Genomic DNA, 24,188 nt, shown 5'->3' with positions numbered 1-24,188 from the left:
TTCTGTTTTCCACAAACAGAAATAAGAATGTATCTTTTTAGGGCGCCCTTCCTCTCCACTCCCGCCCAGGCAGTACAGGAACAATGGGACGGGTTAGGCTGTCCTCTTCAGATCTGTGCCATGAATGCCAGCTATGGGGTCCTTCTGGGGGCTCCCATCCCCTGTGGGTGTACTCGGCTTCCCAGGGAACTCAAGGTTCCCAGTGTTGGCTGACACGGAGCCTCCACAAATAGTTGCTAGTTCTGGAATGTGCCTGGAAAGAGTGAGGATTATGTGGCGTATGTGTCCCTTCTCCATTCTGCACAGGCCCTTAGAAATTTCCAAAGTGAGACAATTTAATTATAGGTAAGAACTGGTATTGGTGATGGTGGGCCTCCTGGATTAGCCACTGGGGAGGACTGGTTCACGCACTGGGTACTGTGCTAGGGGCTTCTGAATAATTATTTCAATTGAGGCTCACAACGCCCTGAAAGGAAGGTCTATCATCTCATGTACAGTCAAGGAGGACACGGTTCATAGAAGTTATGTAACACCTTCAGGGTCCTACTGTTAGTAAATATGCAATCAAAGCTACAACAGTGATTCTGTGGCTGCACCCAAGGGGCTCTGCGGTAGTTGACTGTGCCACAGAGGGATTCTACAAATCTGGTGGGAATTTCAGAGGGTCAACAAGCATGGCAGGCTCAGCATTGAAAACACCCAGTTTAGAGAAGGGTCAGGTCTATAGAGAGTGTTCAGATAAAATTGAGAAGCATGGAATTTGACAGAGTCACATGTCTTGACATTTTAATTACTAAATGCTTTTTTTATTTCATTGAAATAAAAAATTGAAAACTAAATGTGTGGTTACTGTTACTCCAGATACTGATTGTGACAAGGGGTGCAACAAAAACAGCTTGGGTCTCCCAGAAAGAGTCCAGGCCGGGCCCTGTTGCCAACATACACTAGGTTGAAGTATGTCCTCATTTAAAAAAAAAGATTTTGGGATTTTGGCCCATCCGGTGTGGCTCAATAGTTGAGTATCAACCCATGAACCAAGAAGTCCCCGGTTCAATTCCCAGTCAGGGCACATGCCCGGATTGCGGGCTTGAACCTCAGTAGGGGGTGCGCAAGAGGCAGCTGATCAATGTTTCTCTCTCATCGATGTTTCTATCTCTTTATCTCTCTCCCTTCCTCTCTCTCTAAAATCAATGAAAACATTAAAAAAATGATTTTGAATGCTTACAGAAGTTGCATATTTTAATACTAATTCCTATTGTCACATGCATTTTAATTGCTTCTTTTAGGTTTTACTTTTCTGACTCACTTACCCTTTTGTTTCCAGATCACGACTCCGCATAATGATAACCCACATTATCTCTATAACTCACCTGGCAGCATATACAGGACTTTCACTTATTCTCTTACAATCAATTGTCTGAAGCCCATTTTTGATCGAATCTTCTTTAAGTGATTCAAATACTCTATAATTAAAACTGCACTAAATGCATGATCTTAGTCCTTAAAATGAGTTACTTACAGGTGTGGCTACAGGTGACTTTTCACTGCTTGGAGAATCCACTGCACAGAAAGAAAGGGAAAAAGATCACAGTGTGAGTAGCTTCTTGCTGTATTTCTTTGGTCCTCTCAGTGGAGTGTGGCTCCTATGTCAGCTTGAAACCATATTTTTTTTTGTAAGCCAAGAGCATTAGAAGATCAGAACAAAGCAGACCCCTGAAGCAGTTGGTACCCATCACCAAAAGTAGTCAGGACCAGTGAAATATGGCTGACCACAGCAATTAGCACCAAGTACTAGACTATAGGAAGCAAAATCTATTCCTACGAGTGCTGGTTTTTAATGCACCTCGCATTCTGGCTTGATTGACAGTTCCCTCCCTCTCTGACACGGAGAAGCATCACATAGAGAGAGGCCGGATGTCACCCAGGAAGTAAAGAGAGTGACACAGTTAACAAGAGAACCATGTTCCTGGTAAATGCTTCTAATCTTTGTATTTTAAAAAAGAGGAGGACAATAAAGAGATGAATATTATTATTTCTTTGGATTTTCAAATGCAAAGTAAAATTCTCTGAATCCCCCCCCAATTTTAGTATAACTGGTACTAATATAAAAGAACTAGCTCTTTGCTAACTGTGTGCAAGAAACAAGCATTTTTTTCCCCCCTGAAGTCAGAAATAAAGAAAAATACCAGATATTATTGGTTGCCCGCAACATGGATTTTTGCACAAAAGAAATACAGCTAGCCAGTATGCAGTTACCTGACTGGGAGAAAAACTGGGAACGTCGCCAAGAGTTCTGAACTCTAAGCGGAACGCTGGCAGTGCCAGGCGACTCTAGATCAGATGGCAGAATGGAACAAACAGAAAATCATGAGAACGGGGGTGAGAGGTGCGCAGAACCATGTTCCCAAGTCCCAAGTCCAGGTGTGGCTATCCAAGAACTGAGAGTGAAAGAATCTAAACTATAATCTACCTCAATAAAACTCAGACCCCACCTGAAGACATGGACAAAAGTCAACAAAAATGAGACAGTCACGCTATACTGTCTGTCTTTTTTAGTGTTAGGTGAAATTTAACAGGCTCATACTTAATGGTGATAATGTTAAGATGTCGAATCTTAAAATAATAAGATGATATGCTATGGAAGCAAAATGCACAGTATATATTGCTTTTGGAGAACACTAGAAAAACATAAAAGGCAGAAGAGATGAGCTCAATTATTATTGTATACACTTCATAAAGGTTCTGTATGGAAGTCGGTGGCAGGAGTTATATATGTGTGTAACAAGAGCATGGGTATGTCTGCGTGTCATGTGGCGGCTTCACGCAGACACAGAAACTCATTTGCATCCTGAAACTAGTGCTGCGCCATCTGTCATCATTCTCAATGCAAATACAGTTTTAAAAACGTGCACCTATTTTCCTGAAACACCAATCTGAGATGTCTTTCTACTGTTGGGAGGCAGTTGAGAAAAGGAAATTTGTCATCTTTAAATGTATTTTATGAAGGTTTTCAGAGTATTTAAAGACTATTTATGCATGGTGTATGTTTAAGGGAAGTCTGTGGAACACCACCAGGATCCACCAGCAGATCTTCAGTGGCCTGTAAGGTCAGTTTACAAACAGATAGCCTGATGGGAATGGGGGAGATAGACTGACTGGGAGAGGGTCCATTAGGTATGGCTCCAGGACTCCCCATCCTAACCCTCTAGCTCCTTCGGACATGATGTGCAACTTCAGACTAGTCACTTATGGGTGACTTTTTATATCTGGGCCAAGTCCTATACTTTCCCTGTCCTTCCATTTAAAGACAAATCAGATCTTTTAAGGTTACATTTATTAGAGGCCTTTTGCTTCTTTAAAGATGGGAATTTATACACTCCAAACAAGTACTGTTATTTTTGTATCTATTGGTGATGTCTTTAGAGGACAATTCGAACACATTTCAAGTCACTGGTTTTCAGAGTGTGGTCCCTGGATCTGCAGCATCATGTTAGAAATTCAAATACTGTGGCCCCAGATCTACTCAGTGAGACAAAGGGAAAGGAGGGCAGCAATCTGTGTTTTAACCCATCTTACCCAGGTCCCTGGCATGTACTTGTGTTTGAAAATTACTGCTTGAAGCCTTATCTCCGCAATACAAACACTTTTATTTTAAGGAAAGCATTTAAGAATAGTTTACTTCTGCCAGTCCAGCATGGGTGAGTGGTTGAGCATCGACCCATGAACCAGAAGGTCACAGTTTGATTCCCAGTCAGGGCACATGCCTGGATTTCGGGCTCTATCCGCAGTAGGGGGTGTGTAGGAGGCAGGTGATCAATGATTCTCTCTCATCATTGATGTTGCTCTCCCCCTCTCCCTCTCCCTTCCTCTCTCTGAAATCAATAAAAACATATTTAAAAAAAAAACAGTTTACTTCTGCCTGGCATCCTGCTCTATACTTTTATTGGTACTATTCTATAACTACCAGATTGTATTATCAGTGCTTATTCTGAGCCAGGTGTTGAGCTAAACACTTTTTTTTGTTTACCTCATTTAATTCTTCCATTACCCTTAGGAGATTGTACTATTATTATTTCCAGGTTACGGGTGACGATAAGAGATTAGGGAGAACTCGGTGGGTAAGGCCGCACAGCGATGAGTAAGAATTCGAACCCAGGTGCTCTGTCTCCAGAGCCTGCAGCTGTAATTACAGCTTCCACGAACCAGACAGAGGATGGAACAGGTGTATGCCAAACATACTTGTCTCCTGAAGAATAATTTTTGAAAGGCTCCAGTGCTATTCAGTTGTATTTTTTCACTCAATTTAGATATAACATGAAGTAAAGTCCCTTATTCAACAGCACATTTTACAATCAAAATACCTTACAACAGATAATGGAATGTAAAATTATATAAGACAACAAAGCTAACTAATACAGCTTAAAATATCCGTTTCCTCTCTCTATTCTTTATCTACACAATTACAAAGTGCTAGAAATAGGGCAGAATTTAAATGTCTAAATAGGGCCAATTGCTGGCCTAGTTACAAGACTATTTTTGTCAATTCCCTTCAGTAGGACTGAAAAATTTTAAACAAGTGTTTTGAAGACAGCATTGAGCCTGTTTCCACTTTAAGAAACTAGTGATCATCAGAGCATGTACCAATGAATTCCCTCCCAAGTACTTCTGGTTACGTGGAGAGAGAGCCCAACTTATCTCCCAGCCAGCAAAGGTTAATGGAAGCCCGCTCAGATTCTGCCCCCAAAAGCCAACCATCCTTGTAAAAAAATGTAAAAATAAATCCCCAGCCACAATGTACCTGTACCAGCCTCTCTCTGCCTGGACTGCTCAATCTATAAAATGTACTGAGAGTGGGTGGGGAGAGATTAACCTAAGAACTTATATGTATAAATGCTTAACCCACGGACACAGACAATAGTGTGGGGAAGGCCTGGGGGTGGGTGGATGCAGGGTGGAGGGGATCAGTGGGGGGAAAAGGAGGACATCTGTAATACTTTCAGTAATAAAGATAAATTTAAAAAATAATAATAAAAAGGAACACCTTTAGCCCCAAAAAAAAGAAAAAAGAAAAGAAAAAGACAAATGAAAAACCTTTCAGTTCTTGCCTCCTGAGCTCTAGCTGTTTTCGTATCTAGAGAGAGAACTCACACCACTAAAGCCCAGCGGTCTGTTCTGAAGAATAGTTCCTACAGCTCACGGACTTCTCAAGACCCATCCTCCCACTATTCGTATCTCTAAGGCTCCTTTTTGGGGTGGCTGTGGACACTTGGTTTGCCCACCAGGACAAAGGGATTCAAGTTGGGCTCTAAAGAGTAGAGGGGTGAATTCACAACCTATACATGGCCTAAAAGATACCTGGGCATTTGCAGTGGTTGGTGCCATTTTACAAACTCCATAGACCCTAAACTCCTATATTTTTAGAGGCCACCCCTCCACACAATATATCAAACATAAGAAACATATTAAAATATATCCTCAGCATATACATGTACATATCTATATGTATATATGTATACACACATCTACTCTTGCTATAACAATTTTTGGAAAGATTAAAGTGCTTGGTTATGAATAATTTATTTAACTCATGATTGTGAATGATTTCTCAGTGCATATCAGTAATTATTATGAAGAAAGTCTGACTTTCTACTGAAATCATTGTCAAGTGGATATTTTATAAAGACTACATAATAAACAATTAATGAAGCTGATATAATATTGATATTATAAACTTTTTGTTATTGATTTTTTTCTTTTACATTTTGGAGACAATTCAATTATTTTACGGTATAAAACAGTTGTGTAGGCCTTATCGTGACTATAATGCCGGGCTGCCAAAATGGTCTTGGCAGCTGGGATTCCTGGCTGGGCCAAAGAGAGAATGCAGCCCCAGAACTCTATTTTGAAGTCATTAATTCAGCCACCATGAACTCTGACAAACACCATGGCCAAAGGGACAGCCACATAAAGGAAGTAATCTTCCTCCAACTTAAAGAATATGTTACTACAGATGAGCCCAGGAGAATACATAGAACTAGAATAAAGTATTTCCTTCTCTTTACCTTGAGAATTGAGATTTGGCAAATGTAACTGGTTGGTTTCAGGCATTTTGTCCAGAAATGGAAAAGTCAGGGTTGCTTCTGGCTCCGGAGACTTTGGCTTTGCCACCTGGATCAGAAGCAACAGACACAAACACGGCAAGTATTAATAAATACACAGGTGAAATGAAGTGGAAGAACCCATGGCTATTACATAAGTCAGTTTGCCCAAACATTCAACTTTTAAGTGGAAAATTTGCCCCATTTTCTCATCTCCCTTCGTGCTTTTCTACTTTAATGTAGATGCGAATTTTTCAGAGAAATCAAATGCGAGTATAAATGTTTGATGACCTTTTTTTCCCCCAAACTCAGAAGACAGTATTCCATTTTTGGGATTATACATCACTCTGCCTCATTTTCTTATTGGTCAATCCCATATTCTCTTCCTGGCACAACATCATACTAAGTTTATAATGTCAGGATGTAAGATGTTCCTTATAAGATTTTTAAAAAATCTTACTATGTAAGTGCTAAATACTAAAGTAATATTACCTCCTAAAGGACATTATTCTCGAGACACTACACAACCCATCAAGTTTATGCAAAGCACATTAAAGATAATATACTTTGCCTGGTGACACAGGAGCATTATCATAAACAGCCATTATCAAACAGCGCCACAGCAATGATGCCCTTAGGGGGTGTCTGAGGCATGTCTGATTACTTGTCCTATGGCAAATAGTCCTCAGATTACAGGCTTTACAAATGCTTATGTTTGCTTTGTAAAAATAGAATCTTCTTGTTATTGCTATTTAATTTTATTTTGTTTCTCCCCAATCTGAATGGCCTTTTGGATTTGTTGTTTCTCATCAGCTGACTGCTGAGACACCAGATTACCAAACTAACATCTAAAATCAAAATCAGAAGACTGAGCAAAGATCTGAATGAGCAGGGCTGTACCAGCTCATGTCTTTCAGCTGCTTACAGACTTCCTCCGATTCACTCTGGCTGGAGGCTGTCTTCCCAACAGATTAATTTGATAGCCAGTGAGGCGAGTGAGCCTATAGAGAGAGCACTGGGTTCATCATAAGCGGATCTATGATTTGGTCCTAAGGATGATTTCATGACTAGAATTTCTTCTTGGTAGGATTCCACTTTTCCTTATAAATATATCCAACCCTAATAGAATCCTGAAGAAAATACAGTTAATCACTGCCTTCTGCATTGCAGAGGTCAGCCAGATATCCAAATGAACTTGTGTTAATCAAACATGCAACGAGTTGACAGCCCTCGCATCCTGACCTCATGCCATTTACTCCATACCGGAGTTAGACAAAAACGTGTGTCAGATAATGCCCAGTTGTAAATGGAAGAGTTCAGAGTCAGCAGAAATGCTCAAAATCACCACCACATAAAAAGGTCGGTTTGTGTGCCTGGGCACTTTGCAACACTCTCAAGCGAAGTCGGAAAATAAATGCTGTTGCAACCTCTGTGATCACCTCTCTCCCTTTTCCTAAGAACTAACTGTATAGTAGGGAAAGGAGAAAGGGAGAAATTCACATGGGGTGAGAAAAGCAGGGGGTTCAAAGACCATTATGCCAGTTGCTAACGAACTAGTAGAAATTTTTAACCTGGAGTCCATAGAACAGAATTCAGGGGCTGTACGCATTTGGTACCACTTGATATAAAAGAACCTTGGTCTTCTTATATATTTTATGCTTTAAAAAATATTATTCTGAGAATATCAGGTGGACAAAGGGCCCAAGGCCCTTGTGTGTGTGCACACACATGTGCGCGCGCGCACACACACACACACAAACACGAAGAACCCCTGCAAACAATTTTTCCCATATGGTACACGCGACACTGGTCGTCCAAAGAAGGGTCACAGATGAGGTTCACAGGGGAGGTATGCAGATGAACACTCTTTAGTTATGGTACTCATTCTGTTTGATTAAAAAAATTCTAGTTATGAACAGTTTTCCTTTCAGTTCAGATTGGAATGGAACAAAAAATCAATTTGGAAGAATAATAAATAATGAAGTGTAACATAGATAAGGCCAAACTGTAAAGATAGGAAATCTTGCCTGCCCTCAATGCCTTTCCTACAGTTTAGTTTCTCTTTTCAGACCTCCAGACCATTCTTTAATTCTCCATGTATAAAAATGGGAATAGCCAGAGTCTAAAATTTTCAAAAGGCATCAAGGCAATAGGCATTTCTGAGACTCTACCAAGGACTCAGCACTCTCAGCTCCCAAAGGCCAAGGGCTGTGTCTTGTTCACTGTTGAATATTCAGTGTCTAATACAGTGCCTGGTACATAGTAGGTGCACAGTCAATATTGGTTGACTAAATGATGAAAGATCAGCAGATGTATAAGTGGTAAAATTTTCACTCTAAAGTCAAATCCTAACTTAGGGTTAATTTTTAAAGTTGAAATATCACCACAGGTAGTATGCCCATAGGCAGGTCAGTGGTTCTCTATCTTGTTGGCCCATCAGGATCACCTGAGGAGCTTTTAAAAATACAGATGCCTTGGCTCTGCCCCCAGAAATTCTGATTTATCTGAGCTGGTGTGTGCTTGTTCTATTTTTAAATTCTAAAGGGTAGCCAAGGTTGAGAACAATTGGTATAAAAGATGAAGACTTTTAGACTCTGTGCCTGAAAATAAACCAAATTACTATGAATAGGATGAGACTACAAATAAGGAAGAAATTTAATAAAAACAAGATGTTAAAACCCATTATATCAGAATAAGAAGTCCCCAGTTTCCTATTCAAATCCAGAGGCATCAGAAGCACACTGCTGTAAAATAGCTGAACATGGGAAGGAGAATCTTTAGCAAGCTCACAATAAACAAACTCATACACAAGCCAAAACCTAACTGCAAAGCTTTCTGATTCGTGTGACTCTCACGTTAAAAAATACATCTAATTATGCAAAATGAAAAACTGTTTAAAATATAATTTAAGAGATGTGGAAAGAATACATATATATATATGCCAATTACTAGTAGAGAGGTAGGTTTCAGTGACCTTTTCTCACTCTTGCTCTATGTCTATGTTTGTTTATTTATATTTCATTTAAAATAAATGTATGTATCTTACTTGATATGTTACATATTTGTGTACATCACTATGAATATAAATTAAAAAATGTATAGCTACAGACTGCATGTTTGCGCCTCCCAAATTCATATGCTGAAATCCTAACCTCCAAGGCAATGGTATTATAAGTGTGTGTGTGGGGCTTTGGTAGGTGATTAGGCCATGAGAGCATAACCCTCAGGAATGGGATTAGTGCCCTTATAAATGAGACCCCAGAGAGCTCCCTCGCCTCTTCTGTCAAGTGAGGACATAGTGAGAAGATGTCCATCTGTGAACTTGGATGTGGATTCTCACCAGACATCAAATCTTCCAGGTTCCAGAACTGTGAGAAATAAACTTCTGTCATTTACAAGCCACCCAGTCTATGGTATTCTGTTATAGCAGCCCAAGTGGGCTAATACATCTATTTTTCTATATGTACTTAAATTATTTACAATGCACATGTAGTATATTTGTATTTAGAAAACAATACAGATTAAAGATAGAAAAAAGATGAGAAGAGAAAATAAGTCTCCATTATGAACAAGTATCACAGCAGCAGCCAGCTGCCCTATGAAGCCACACTAATGGAAATCTAACTGCTTTATTCACTATGTAACTAACCTTTTGGGACAGCACCAACTCCACCTTTCCACTCATTTCATTTTCCGGTTTCTTCTGGTCTTTTTCTTCTGGTGTGTCGCTCTTCAGCGTGGGGCCGGAGGAAAACTCCACCAAGGCCACAGTTGGGCTGGATCGAGTCACAGTTGTTGTGAAATGCTGAGGCTCTGAGATGGAGTTACATTAGGAAACACAAAGAGAAAACTGAATTACCGTGGGATGAGATGTATGAAAGAGCCAAAGGTGCCAGAATACTCTAGGCTCTTCCACGCTATTATAAAAAAATCAAGCAACATAAAGCACGTCAAAGAATCCCACTCTGAAAAACTCAAGTTCTTAATAAGAGCCAGAGTTTACATAGGAGTAATACTACATGGGACAAAACGCTGACATGAAATATTATGACAGGTGGTTGGGTGGATGAACATCTCCCTTTTGCATTTCAATCATCATTTCCCTTTTTATCATCACATTTTCATAACCGGAATGTATTGAGGACTGCATGGCATACACAATGCGATGCAAACAAAGTATTCTTTGATATACAGAGAAGACTTAGGTACACTCCGCAGTGGGTGGAAAAGCCACCCCCTGAGGGGGCCTGTCAAAGTGAGGGGGTCTGATCTAATTTGAAATTTTTAGGGATGATATTTAATTTATTGTAACATGCCATTTAAAAATAATTTGGAATTAGAAGAAGGTGAGAGGCTTTTATGTTTATCAAAATAAGAAATGTGTTACAAATACTGAAACACATTAATTCATGCTCACTGTCCCTATTCATGGCATTACTTTATTTTTTCAAACTCTTCGCCAGCTTTATTATTTCAGCGTCTATTTTTAGGATACATTTCTTTAGCTGTGTCTTATCTATTGCTGTTACTGTGTGTTAAAATATGACCCTCAGTTTTTTATTATTTCTTTGGGGCAATATAATCTTATTTATGAGGATGGAAATACACTTTCAAGAAAACAAAACAAAGCAAGGTTTTTAGAGCCAGATAAATCACAGTCCGAATTTCCCCAAGAAGCCGCTAAGTGGCAGCACAGCCCTACCGCTTTCAGCATCTCCTTGCCTTTCCGGAGCTCATTTAGGAGAAATTCTTGACTATTTCCAGTCTATCTTAAGAGCCATCATGATTTACCTTAAAACTAGTCTGTTAGGAAACAAACCTGATGAGGCGAGTTCTGTACCGCCTTTTTCTGGTTTTTCACCACCATTCTCATCTTGGCTGTTCGGCTCAATTTCCTCAGTGGTTGCCTGAAAAAAAGATTTTAAAACCCCCCTTGAATAAACCATCCCTTTCAAGGTTCTGAAAGGTAGAGGATCTCTCTTTTTTTCCAAATAGTAATATTTAGGCCAACAGGGTGCATTGCCCATCTGAGTTCATTCTTTTCTATTTCTTAGCTTCATGGTGGAGGCCTAGCTCTGGTGAAGGAGAACGGGCTGCTGAGACGGCCGGCAGGGCAAGGGCCGCACCCGCACCCGCACCCGCACCCGCATCTGCACCCCCAGCAGCACCCGCACCCGCACCCGCATCTACACCCCCAGCAGCACCCGCACCCGCACCCGCATCTGCACCCCCAGCCGCACCTGAACCCACACCTGCACCCCCAGCCACACCCACACTCGCACCCGCATCTGCACCCCCAGCCGCACCTGCACCCCCAGCCGCACCCACACTCGCACCCGCATCTACACCCCCAGCAGCACCCACACCCGCACCCACAGCCGCACCCACACTCGCACCCATGCCCGCACCCGCACCCAGCCACACCTGCACCCGCACCGCACCCGCATCCACACCCCCAGCCGCACCCGCACCCACACCTGCACCCCCAGCTGCACCCACACCCCCAGCCACACCTGCACCCGCACCCCCAGCTGCACCCGCACCCGCACCCACACTCGCACCCATGCCCGCACCCGCACCCAGCCACACCTGCACCCGCACCTGCACCCCCAGCTGCACCCACACCCCCAGCCACACCTGCACCCGCACCCCCAGCTGCACCCGCACCCCCAGCCGCACCCACACTCGCACCCATGCCCGCACCCGCACCCGCTGCCCGCCTCCCGCCTCCGACTGCTGCAGATGCGCACCCCCATTCTCCCTTCCTTTCACCACCACGTTTGCAACATCGCAGCTGCCACCCACTCACTCCCAAACGCCTGCACTGCTGGCTTAGGGTCCTGTCACCGGTGGGGAAAAATTATTTTGTTAAGGTTACGAGCAGCCTGTCTTCGGCATAGATGCCTATGGCTCTTAGCATTGTGGAACTTACTCTTTTTTTTAATTAAAAAAATAGGTTTTTATTGATGTTTTGGAGAGAGAAAAGATAGAAACACCGGCTGGTCATGGAATTTATTCTTTTTGGGGGCGCTATTTTATTTTATTATTACTACTTTTTTAACCCTCACCTGAGGATATTTTTTCCATTGCTTTTCAGATAGAGTGGACGGGGGGGGCGGGGGGAGAGAGAGAAACATCGATGTGAGAGACACATGGGCCGGCTGCCTCCAGCAGGGGCCCTGACCAGGATCGAGCGGCGAACGAGGCACTGCCCTCGGCCGGCATCAAACCCTTCCGTCCACTGAGGGCCGGCCAGGGCCGAATTTGTTCTTGCTGCTCTCTTCTCCCGGGCTCTCAACAACCCTGCACCCGAGCTCCCATTCCTCATTCTTTACCCATTACGACCAGCACTTGCATCTCTAAGCCCTGGAGTCCATCAAAGCTCCAGTTTAGCAGACCTACCATCACCGTCACGGTGAACGGCTCACACTCAGCTGCTAAACGTTACCCTCAAACAAGCCTGTCTTCCAAATCTGGTGATTTCGGTTTATGGCATTCGTTTTCCCCATCACATAAATTAAACTTGGGAGTGTTTCCTGTCATGAGTGCCCATCGTTTGCCAAGTCTGCCAAGGTTTTAGCACAATAGTTTCATACCCACCTCTTCCTTTCTGCTTTTACGGCTAGGGCTGAACTCTGCCTTTACTCCCCTGATCTTTACCTAAAGGGGTCTCTCTGGTTTGGATCTTGCTGTCTAATTCGCTTAACACATCACTATAATGTGCATCTCTCTCAGTAGTACCTCAGTTGTATCAGTGTTTTTCTTTTTTTAAATATATCTTTATTGATTTCAGAGAGAGGAAAGGAGAGGGGGAGAGAGAGGTAGAAACATCAATGATGAGAGAGTCATTGACCAGCTGCCTCCTGCACGCCCCCGACTGGGGATCCGGCCCGCAACCCAGGCATGTGCCCTGACTGGGAATCGAACCCCGATCACCTGGATCCTACCTAGGTCGATGCTCAACCGCTGAGCCACGTCCGGCTGGGCAGTTGTATCAGTTTTATGCTTGATGGAATTTATAACATTAAAAGAATTTATAACCACCTAAATGTCCAACAATTAAGATAAGGTTGAATGAATTACTACTTTATGTCCAAAAAATATCATGAAATCATAAAAGGGTGTTGAACAATAGTTAATGATAGGTGAAAATATTTATTATCTAATGTTAAAAAATGTAAACTGTATATACATATGATGCCTACATATGTAAGATTTTATATATGCTATGTAAATGCACAAATATTCCTGTTACTACATACATAAAAATGTATATAAAAAGACAGTAAGGAAACATATTAAAATGTTAATAGTGATTATTTTTAATGTGCTTAAATTTTGAATGACTTTTTCTTCTTTTGTAAATATATTTTCTATATTCTAAAATGTTCTACAGTGACAATGTATGGCTTCTGTAATCAAAAAACAAAATTAATATAATTTTACTTTATCTTTAGTTGGGAGGCACTTGACTCCAGAGTGAATTCCAAAATTCTCCCACTACTACTGCTTGATAAAAGTAAATGAAAATTGAATTAAATACTCACTAAAATATGCCTCAACAACCAAAGAGGACAAGTTAATGACTATTTTGTTTGTTAGTAATTATGTCTTATTGTAAAGGGCTAAAGTTGAATTTTTAAAGTGTGTATGAAATATTTTATAAATTTTAACAGATTTTAAGAAAAAGACTACAAATGCTTTCAAAAGAGGCATTATCAAGTACTTTATAAAACATCCCAATGGGATCTCAAAAAGCTATGGATTTATTGATCTCTCATAAGTAAATACATTTTTCCCACAAATCAAAATTTGCCTTTCAAGTAATAGAAGCCCTTTAAAGTTAATGTATTGGTGGAAATGGCCATTGAATTATTTTTAAAAAATAAAACTTTATGCAAGGATGAAAGAATGGGCAACATACGCAAATCAACAAATGTGGTACACTATATTAACAGAATGAAGGGTAAAAATCACATGGTCATCTCAATAGATACAGAAAAGGCATTTGACAAAATTCAACATCCTTTCATGTAAAAACTCTCAACAAATTATAAATGTGCCTCAACAAATTAGGAATAGAAGAATGTACCTAAACACTATAAGCCCACAACCAGCATCATACTTCATGATGAAAAGTTGAAAGCTTTTCCTCTAAAATCAGTAACAAGACAAGGGTGACTACTCTCATAACTTCTAATCAACATAGTATGGGGAGTCCTAACAAGAGCAATTAGGCAAGAAAAAGAAAAAAGGCATCCAAATTGGAAAGAAAAAAGTAAAAGTTTTCTGTTTGCAAATGACATGATCTTATGTGTAGAAAACCCTAAAGACTGCACACGCAAAAAAAAACCCGTTAAAACAAGTAAATGAATTAAGTAAAGCTGCAGAATATAAAATCAATATACAAATATCTGAAAAAGAAATTAAGAAAACAATCCTATTTACAATAGCATCAAAAAGAATAGCCCTAGCCGGTTTTCTCAGTGGTTAGAGCATCAGCGTGCAGACTGAAGGGTCCTAGGGTCGATTCCAACCAAGAGCATGTTCCTCAGCTACAGGCTCAATCCCCACCCCAGTGGGGAGCACATGCAGGAGGCAACCAATCGATGTGTCTCTCTCACATCGATGTTTCTCTCTCTCTCTCTTCCCCTTCCACTCTCTCTGAAAGCAATGGAAAAAATATCCTCAGGTGAGGATGAAGTAAAATAAAACAAAATAATAAAATAAAACAAATAAAATAAAATAATAAAATACTTAGGAAAAATTTTAACAAGGGAGGTAGAAGATCCATACCCTGAAACTATAAAATATTGATGAAAGAAATTGAAGAAAGTACCAATAAATGGAAAGATATATTGTGTTCATGGATTGGACAAATAATAATACTGTTAAAATATCCAAGCTACTCAAAACAATCTATAGATTCAGTGCAATTCCAATCCCTATCAAAATTGCAATGGTATTTTCCACAGAATTAGAAAAAAACACCCTAAAGCTATAAAAGTTCCCAAATAGATAAAGCAATCTTTTTTAAAAAAATATATTTTTATTGATTTCAGAGAGAGGAAAGGAGAGGGAGAGAGAGAGAGAAACATCAATGATGAGAGAGTCATTGATCGGCTGCCTCCTGCATGCCCCCAACTGGGGATCCAGCCCACAACCCGGGCATGTGCCCTGACCAGGAATCGAACCGAGAACACCTGGATCCCAGGTTGATGCTCAACCGCTGAGCCACGCCCGGCCAGGCTGATAAAGCAATCTTGAGCAAGAAGAACAAAGCTGGAGACATCCCACTTCCTGACTTCAAGCTATATTACTAAGCAATAGTAATCAAAACAGTATGGTACTAGTATAAAAACAGACACATAGCTCAATGGAACAGAACAGAGAGCCCAGAAATCAACCTATACTTTTATAGTTAACTATTTTTGACAAAGGTAACAAGAATACAAAATGGTAAAGAATAGTTTCTTCAGTAAATGGTGCTGGGAACCAGGAGGTCACAGTTCAATTCCTAGTCAGGGCCCATGCCCGGGTTGCTCGGGCTTGATCCTCATTAGGGGGCCTGCAGGAGGCAGCCGATCAATGACTCTCTGATCACTGCTGTTTCTATTTTTCTCTCCCTCTCCCTTCCTCTCTCTGAAATCAATAAAAAAATATTTAAAAAAATAAAAATGATAAATAAATGATGTTGGGAAAACTGGATATCCACAGGCAAAGGAATAAAACTATACTCTTATGTTGCACCATACAAATATATCAATGTTTAAATGGAGTAAAGCCCGGCCGGGCGTGGCTCAGCGGTTGAGCATCGACCTAGGATCCAGGACATCACGGTTCGATTCCTGGTCAGGGCACATGCCCGGGTTGTGGGCTGGATCCCCAGTTGGGGGCATGCAGGAGGCAGCCGATCAATGACTCTCTCATCATTGATGTTTCTCTCTCTCTCTTCCTCTCCTTTCCTCTCTCTGAATTCAATAAAGATATATTTTAAAAAATGTATTTAAATGGAGTAAAGACTTAAATGTAAGACCTGAAACTGTGAAACTCCTGGAAGAAAAGAGGGGGAAAGCTCCTCAGTATTGGTCTTGGAAATGATTTTATGATTTGATACTAAAAGTAAAAATAAATAAATGGGACTATATCAAATTAAAAAGTTTCTGCATAGCAAAGAAAATAGTTAAAATGAAAAGGCAATCTGCAGGATAGGATAAAAATATTTGCAAGTCAAATATTTGAGAAGGGGTTGATATCCAAAAAATATAAGGAACCCTTATAATTCAATAGCAGAAAAAGAAAATAACCCAAATAAAAAGTGGCAAAGGACCCAAATAGACATTTTTCCAAAGAAGATACACAAACGCCCAAAGTATATGAAAAGATGCTCAGCATCACTGATCATCAGAGAAACCAAAACCACATGAGATACCACCTCACACCTGTTAGAAATGGCTATTATCAAAAACTCAACAAATACTAAGCGTTGGTGAGGACATGGAGAAAAGAAAGACTTGTACACTCATGATGGGAATGTAAGTTGGTGTAGCCATTATAGAAAACAGGATGGAGGCTCCTCAAAAAATAAAAAATAGAACTATCATATGATCCAGCAATCCCACTTCTGGGTATATATACAAAGGAAATAAAATAAGTATCTCAAAGAGACATCTGCATTCCCCATGTTCACTGCAGCACTATTCACAATAGCCAATGTGTGGAAACAACCTAAATGCTGAAGGGTAGATAAAGAAAATGTGGGATATATGGATGTAACTATACATATACATATATTATGTGTATATACACATGTAACATATATTTTATACACATATGTAATATTTATATATATAATTTGTCTAGATATACAAATACTAATATATTCTATACTATGCACACACACAATGGAATATTAAGCCTTCAAAAAGAAGGAAATCCTGCCATTTGTGACAACATGGATGAAGCTAACGAACATAGCCAGACACACAAAAAACAAATATTGCTTGATCTCAGCTATATGCAGAATCTATAAAACACTTTAAAAAACCAAACTCATAATAATAGAGAGTAGAATAGTAGTTACCAGAGGCTGGGGCATAGGAAGAAAGGGGAGGAAAAAAAAGCAGAATGGTCATTGTCAGGGTCTGAGGGAAGGGGTCATAGGGGTTCTTTTTTAATGGACAGTTGCCGTTTGCAAGATGAACAGAGTTCTGCGGATGGATGGTGGGGATGGCTGCACAACACTATGCATGAAGGCACTTAGTACCACTGAATGGACATTTAAAATGGTTAAGGTAGTAAACGTTGTTATGTGTATTTTACAACAATAAAAAATTACAAAAAAAACACTGTTAAAAAATTATTTGCAAACTTTTAAGTTTAAAAAAACACACACAACTTTAAGTAACATGCTTCTCAAACTTCTGAAAGATTTTACAATAGCACCTAGTGGCAAAAAAGTGCCTTTTCTTTTGGAGAATTGAGGTAGTTTTAAAATCTTCATAATTAGATGGGCATTTTCTAATGACGGATAACCATGTATCACTTCTGTGAGAACATAGTATTAAATTAAAATGCACTTTTAAAACCCTAGGCAGGAAATAGCACTGCATTTATATTAGTTAATGTATTTGGTAACTTTCTAATATACCAGCAAGCCTGACTTGAATCCTTTTAAAGATTTAATGAATGAAAATAGTTAAATAAGTCGAAGACCCTCTTATTATATGTAAGCTATATATTATATATACGTTGTGTGTGTGTTTACATTGTTATTTTAATGACTGATATGATAGTAGCATTTGAAGATCAATCAGTCGAGCATTACAAAAAAGTTGGGTTTTCTAAGTTAAAGTGCTCCCCACACACAGAAATGTTAGTATTTGATAGTATTTTTTGTTTTATGACGTTAATATAAAAAACACTGTCAGAAACACCGATTTTTAGGTTTTCTCCCCAAATGGATTCGATTATAGAAAACTATCTGAGGTTGGGAAACAAATTTGCAGTTAAATACTGATGAATGATGCTCTTGAGAGTACTGGTGTTTCCAATTACTAGAAATAAAATAACTACAAAAAACCAGACCAAAGCCTCCCCAGCCCCAAAATGAACCAAAAAATGGACATATTTTACTGAATCTCAGATACCATCAATTTTAAGTTGTATTATTTTGGGTACTACTAAGCAAGAAAATACACTTTCTGTTAAATACGACATTCTATTGATTATAACACATCCTGATTCAGAGATGTTCAAATGAGGAAAGGGTGCTGCTTGGAATCAATGAAGTAAGACAACTCAAGTCCTTTAGACATCACTTAAAAGGCAAAGGAGACCAAAATCCCCAAGCACTACTTCACTGGGAATTAGTTTACTAGCAGACCACATTCCAGCAATACGTATTTTACTTACGCGAGACTAATGGAGAACTTCCACTTTCAGGAATTCTCACATTTCTGGATGCATTTCTATGTGGCTTAACGCTCAACACTGAGCTCCCAGACGACCCAATTTATCTTCTCTTAAATGATGCCTTCAAGGTTACATACCGTGGTTACTGTAGCCACGATCAGTATTTCCTGCACTTACCATATGTCCACATCGTTGGGCTATTTGGATGATCTCAATGAATTGTCAGAGCAAGCTTATAAGGTAAGTACCAATATGATTCTCTTTAAACAGGTGAGAAAACTGAGGCCCAGGCGGCTAAACGACTTCTCCAGGGTCACACTGCTAGTAGGCAGGGGAGAGGGGAACCCCACCCGATGCTGCTGACCTCAATGCACCATCATCTGGGCTGGGGGTCACACCCACTTCCAAGCTGTCCCCAGGGATGTCAAGGTTTTAATAGGTTGGAAGCAATCTAGAGCCCGAGGGTCCCAAGTTCACTGCCGAAATGATTCAAACTGCCCTTTCCATTCCCTTTCCTTGCCATCCACTCTACCTCATTCTTTCCATTCTACATCTCATCCATTTATTCTGCAAAATATGAGAACTTTCTGGAATCTTTTAGGAGGCAATTTAACTAAGTCTCCACGTCCCAGGGAAGCTTGAGACCAGATTGCCCCCAGCCATCACTCCATCTGAGGGCCTTGGGGCAGTGGCCCAGCATAGTATCTGGCACGGAGCAGATACATAATCCACGTTGGGTAAGCAAATGTTATGCGCATTATTTATGGAATGTGTACTCTCAAGCTTGCTTTAAATGCATACTACTCATCAAAATCAGCCTATTACCAGCAAAATATTCAGGATAAATGAAGAGAGAAAGCAAGCCACTATACAATTTAAGTAACATGAGCCCATTAAAAAATATGTGCTGAGAAAAAGAGGAGGGCACGCATTTAAAAAAATCTTAGTATTAATTCCTGAGTGGCCGGAGTAATAGATACTTTATATTTTCTTTATAATTTCCTGTATTCTACAGTATCTATAGACTATACATAATCAAGGGAAATTCCCAAAGCCAGCTGAATGAATTTGTATTTAGATACTCGATCTGGAAGGCACTCACATCATTACTTCAAAGGCAATGAGCTCAAAACTGGCAGTTTTAACCAGTCCTGCTATACTCCGGGATTTGCCTGAAACAAACCTGCCGGGCTGGAAAATTCACTTTCTGACCCATACTTTCCTTTGGTTCCTGCTAAACAGAGGAAAGGCCTTCCCCTCTTGAGAATGAAAACAAGTAAATAAAACAGATCCCTGGACACCAATGAATGAGAGCACAGAAAAGTTACAGGGGCCTAAGCCAGGAGTTGGCTTCCCCTTGACTGGGATCATGATCCAAACTGGCTCTGATGCCAGGCTCAGCCTTGAGGCCACGAGCTGGGGAAGGCAGTTTCCTGGCTGGAGAGGGACAAGGTCTACCCACAAAATCTACCAGGCACCTCGCTGCCTGGTGGGCTGGCCCAGGGAGCAACCCTGAAGAACGCACTGGAAATAAGAAGCGGGAGACCAAGAGCCGCTCTGAGACCGAGGGCACGGGTGGTCCCGTTTCCAGGACAGATGAACTATGAGAACTTGGACTGATTATTTAACCTCTGCAGGTCAGACGGTGTGATGTCCCAGGTCCTCTGCTGGGCTACCACTGTGTGACTCTCAGGGGTTTCCTGGCTCCAGTCTTGAGTAACTAATCTGGACACAAGCCCGGAAAATCAGTCTACTTAGGTCTTGGCACCATGACCCAGGTGCCACATATGCCATGCCTGTGTTTCCTCTCATTTTACACCCCCCAAAACAGGTCTATTTTCACTGGACTAAAGAGGATCTACATGAGCAATCAGCCTCTCCATTCCCTAAGCCTTTTCTATTTGCCTTTTACTTCTCAAACCAACAATGTGAGGCTCGGATCCAGGTAAGATGGGCTGGGTTCGATTTTTTGTCCCTGATGTATAATTTCTTGAAGTCTGTAAACGCCCCCGTACCTAAAGATCTTTAATGACTTTTAAAGAGCATTATATCTAACACTCTTACAACTACCCCTAGAAGGAGAAAAACAGCTTCTAAAGAAATGTCTGTTGACATTTGACATCTAGAAGGAATGTGCAGTTGGTCTCGGCTGTAAGGAAAACAGCACCTACTCAAATGCCTTCACGTTGCTCTCACTGCAAAACAAAATGTTCCATAAAAGATTTGCTTGTCTATTTTTCTGGATCAGGAGACGTTAGGAAAGTACTGAATTTTCAGGGGGAAAGGCCTGGGTCTCTATCAAGGTGGAAAAAACAGACCCGGTTAGTTAGTTTGAGAAAAGCAGAGGCAATAGGTTAGGTATCTAGTCGCTGAGTTCGGCCCTTGGTCAATGAGGGGGAACTGCTGCAGGGGAGGGAAGGCCTGGCCAGCAGGGAGGGCGCAGCACCATCGGGATGAGTCTACAAGAGAGAGCTGATCAAGGGTCATGGAATGGAGGGACAGACGGATGGAGGGGTAGGGTCCTGGGGGTCTCGGTGGCAGAGGAAAGCCAGAATTAGGGGAAAGTAAATAGTAAAAGAAGCAAAAGGAGCTGCAGGAAGAGTCATGGGAGCATCTACAAGGAAGATCATCTTCTGGAAAAGGCTGTTCACACCTGCATGTGTGTCAGAGAATTACAACTGGAACGACTGACAGGCAGAGTTGGAAGACGACAGGAGTTCATCTCCTCTGTATGAAATTCACACCTGTTCAGGATGGTAATTTTGACGATCTTACTCTAATGCAAAAAACTTTACACCTATCACCTTTTGGGGCTTTTGAAAAATAGGGCGTAACTTTCTTTCATTTGTTGTATGGCGATATTAAAAATCACTTAAGGGCACCTCTGTCTCTGAGTTGCCTTAATACCATGTTAAGTGCTCTATATGTATGAATTCTCCCAATAATCATTGGAGACATGCATTATTATCTTTATTTTACATATAAACTGAGGCTCAGGAAGTTTAACTTGCTCAGGTGGGGTCTGATCTTGGACCTAGTGCATGCACTATTTTAGGAAAGAGTCATTTTTGGTACCATCAAGGAGAGAAGGGGTTAAAACACAAACAGAACGTACAGTGGATCAAGAACACACTGGGATGACACTGAGGGAGACACAAAACGTCTTTCTGTAGGCCACTGAACAAGATTAATTAGTTCTCAGGTTAGAAGACCTTCCAAGTTCTCTTTCAATCCTGGATTCCAGGTGTCTGCATTTGTGCTATGACATGATTTCTTTACAGAAGCCAATATTTTAAAATGGGGGGGGGGGGAAGTGTTGGGTTTCCACTGGGAACTCTCTCAGAGAAAACCAGGAGGGGACGGAAAACCCGTCCCTCTGCTTGGAGTGTACAGGGTCTAGTCGTCCTCCTGACCTCTCAGCCCTGTTACCCTTCCTGTGGGCTCCTCACCACTGTCCACGCCTTTGTTTCTGCTATGCCAACATGTGGAATATGGGAATAGGGGAATATTCCCAGCATGTGGAATGGCCTGCTTCCCTCCTCCATTTCAATGCAAATCCTGCACATAAGGTCAAGTTTCAAAATCCACATCCCACACAAGACCTTCCTGACTAACCCCAACCATAAGGATCTTACCCATTCTTTGCAATCTTACATTCCTTCTAGACTTTTGACCCTATTACCTTGCATTTAATTAGATCTAGTTTTATATACTTTCCTAATTGCTTTATGAAAACTGCTTTCCCAGCAAGTTTATGAATTTCTTTTTCTATTGCAAAAATGGGGCACAGAATAGGTCCTTAATTCCTGCTCATCAGTGAACAGGCAACCATTGGCAAGGTCACTGCCATCACCACCTCATCACTTAGAGGTGATTCCATGGAGGAAGATCTGGAGTTGCTGGTGTCAGTAGATATAGCAGAACATCAAAAATAATAATGATAGCAAGCTTAACTTCATTTAGGACCTATTTCTAAAGTAAGAAAGCTGTGGTCCCAAGAGTTTCCAATGAGAAAGAGGAGGTAGAAGGAGACTGAAGAGATGACATAACGTTGCACAGAAGTGGTTGTGTTGGCACAAGAGGCTGACACTCCAGCCTCCTCCTGTCCCCCTGGAGTCTTGGGCCACCCTTCCCTGCAGCACTGTCTCAATTCACGCCCCTGCCTACTGCTGCTGTGCCCTCTGACTAGTTCCAGCTCACCCTGAAGGAACTGTGACATTTTAGTGGTGGGTGTAAAAAGTGTATCTGTCGGGAATGCAGTTTTTGGAAGAAAGACACTATTTAAAAAGAAGAACACTATTCCTTTGACAGCCCCACAGAATGGGGCAAATGAGTTAGAAACAGCAAACCAGGACCAAGCTGGTATCAGGCCCAGGCAGGCTCTGAGGTGCAGCCCCACGTTTTAAGTTGGTCACTGTGTTTTTTAAAAAAAAAATTTTTTTAATATATATCTTTATTGATTTCAGAGAGAGGAAAGGAGGGGGAGAGAGAGAGATAGAAACATCAATGATGAGAGAGTCATTGATCGGCTGCAGCCCGCAACCCGGGCATGTGCCCTGACCGGGAATCGAACCCCGATTGCCTGGATCCCAGGTTGACGCTCAACCGCTGAGCCACGCCCGGCCGGGCAAGTTGGTCACGGTGTTTTGCCATCACCAATTAATTCTCCCGTCTCAGTAAGAATACACTGGCTGTAACGCAGTCAAGAATGCTTTTCTTGCAATATGGAGAAGGAAGTACAATGAGCAGTAGGCTGACTGGAGAAGAGATTCTTTGAGAATGGCTCTTGGGACAACACATTCTGGATGGGAAACTATTGGTGTCAAGTATGAAGAGTGTTTTACTAATGAGCCAAATTTCATGTAGCACAGCTAGCAGCTTGCCTTATAGTCTAATAGATACATAGAGGTAGTTATTACATGGAAAATAAGGCGAGAGTCCCTGTCATAGTTAAGGGCCTAAAATATACTAGAGACAGGGTAAAAAATGACCTTTGGAACTGCTAGTTTATTAAACTAGAAATTACTCCAAACTGGGCAGTTTTCCCAAAGAAGAAACACACAGAGGAGAGACTCGCCGGCCTGTCCATTAATTTGGACGTGCGTCCGAGTCCGCCAGCATCAGGCTGCTTTCCGGGGGAAGGTTCACAAAGCCACCTTTTTGTTTGGGTTTTCATTGTTATACTATATGAACTTCTGAAATAATCTAATTTTCTTCAGATCACCTAAGTTTGCTTCTCTTAAAATAAGATGTTTTGGGGCTATGCAGTCAATCTGAAATCTTTCAACCCATCCTCTCTTCACCTTTAGGGAGTTTAGCAGCACAACCATGGTTGAAGTGGACACCTTGCATTAAAAAGAGAACAGACAATGTTCTTTTTATTTTGATCATCGTAAAATAAGAAAACCAGTAATTATTGAGAATGAACATATTTTTAAAGGGAGCCTTTACTACTCTAAAAACAAACACAGAATAAATACCCCCTTTTCTACTCTTTTAAGAGTCCTGCACTTCATGCCATCAGTCTCCGTAAAGCCTTTCCCCGCAAAGGGTTAAAAGTTTAGAACAAGAGAGATTAAATAGAAAGTTTAGGCCTTATACTATCTGCTCTGTTCACTTATTCCTTGAACTTCTGTCAGGAATAAAATCTATTCAACCAGGGGCAAGGCTTTCTCC

General features: G+C 41.0%; 1 protein-coding gene across 13 annotated transcripts in view; it reads right to left on the bottom strand.

Annotated features, from left to right (window-relative positions):
* Window positions 1-24,188, bottom strand: part of LIMCH1 (LIM and calponin homology domains 1) — a 299,516-nt gene that overhangs the window by 23,933 nt on the left and 251,395 nt on the right. For 12 of the 13 annotated variants that reach the window (XR_013999527.1, XM_081146873.1, XM_081146868.1 and 9 more), the window contains 4 exons: window positions 10,918-11,005; window positions 9,748-9,911; window positions 6,063-6,168; window positions 1,520-1,560 (listed from right to left, as the gene is read on the bottom strand). Coding sequence is in view for 12 of the 13 variants with exons in the window: in XM_081146873.1 (XP_081002999.1) it covers window positions 1,520-1,560; window positions 6,063-6,168; window positions 9,748-9,911; window positions 10,918-11,005 (399 nt within the window). In the remaining variant the exon portion in view is untranslated. Of the gene's footprint in view, window positions 1-1,519; window positions 1,561-2,256; window positions 2,332-6,062; window positions 6,169-9,747; window positions 9,912-10,917; window positions 11,006-24,188 lie in introns of all 13 variants that reach the window. The other variant, XM_081146869.1, reaches the window with a different exon arrangement.

This window comes from Miniopterus schreibersii (genome assembly GCF_964146895.1).
Source record: "Miniopterus schreibersii genome assembly, chromosome: 1".
NCBI lineage: Eukaryota > Metazoa > Chordata > Mammalia > Chiroptera > Miniopteridae > Miniopterus > Miniopterus schreibersii.
This window is presented reverse-complemented; position numbering and strand designations above follow the sequence as displayed.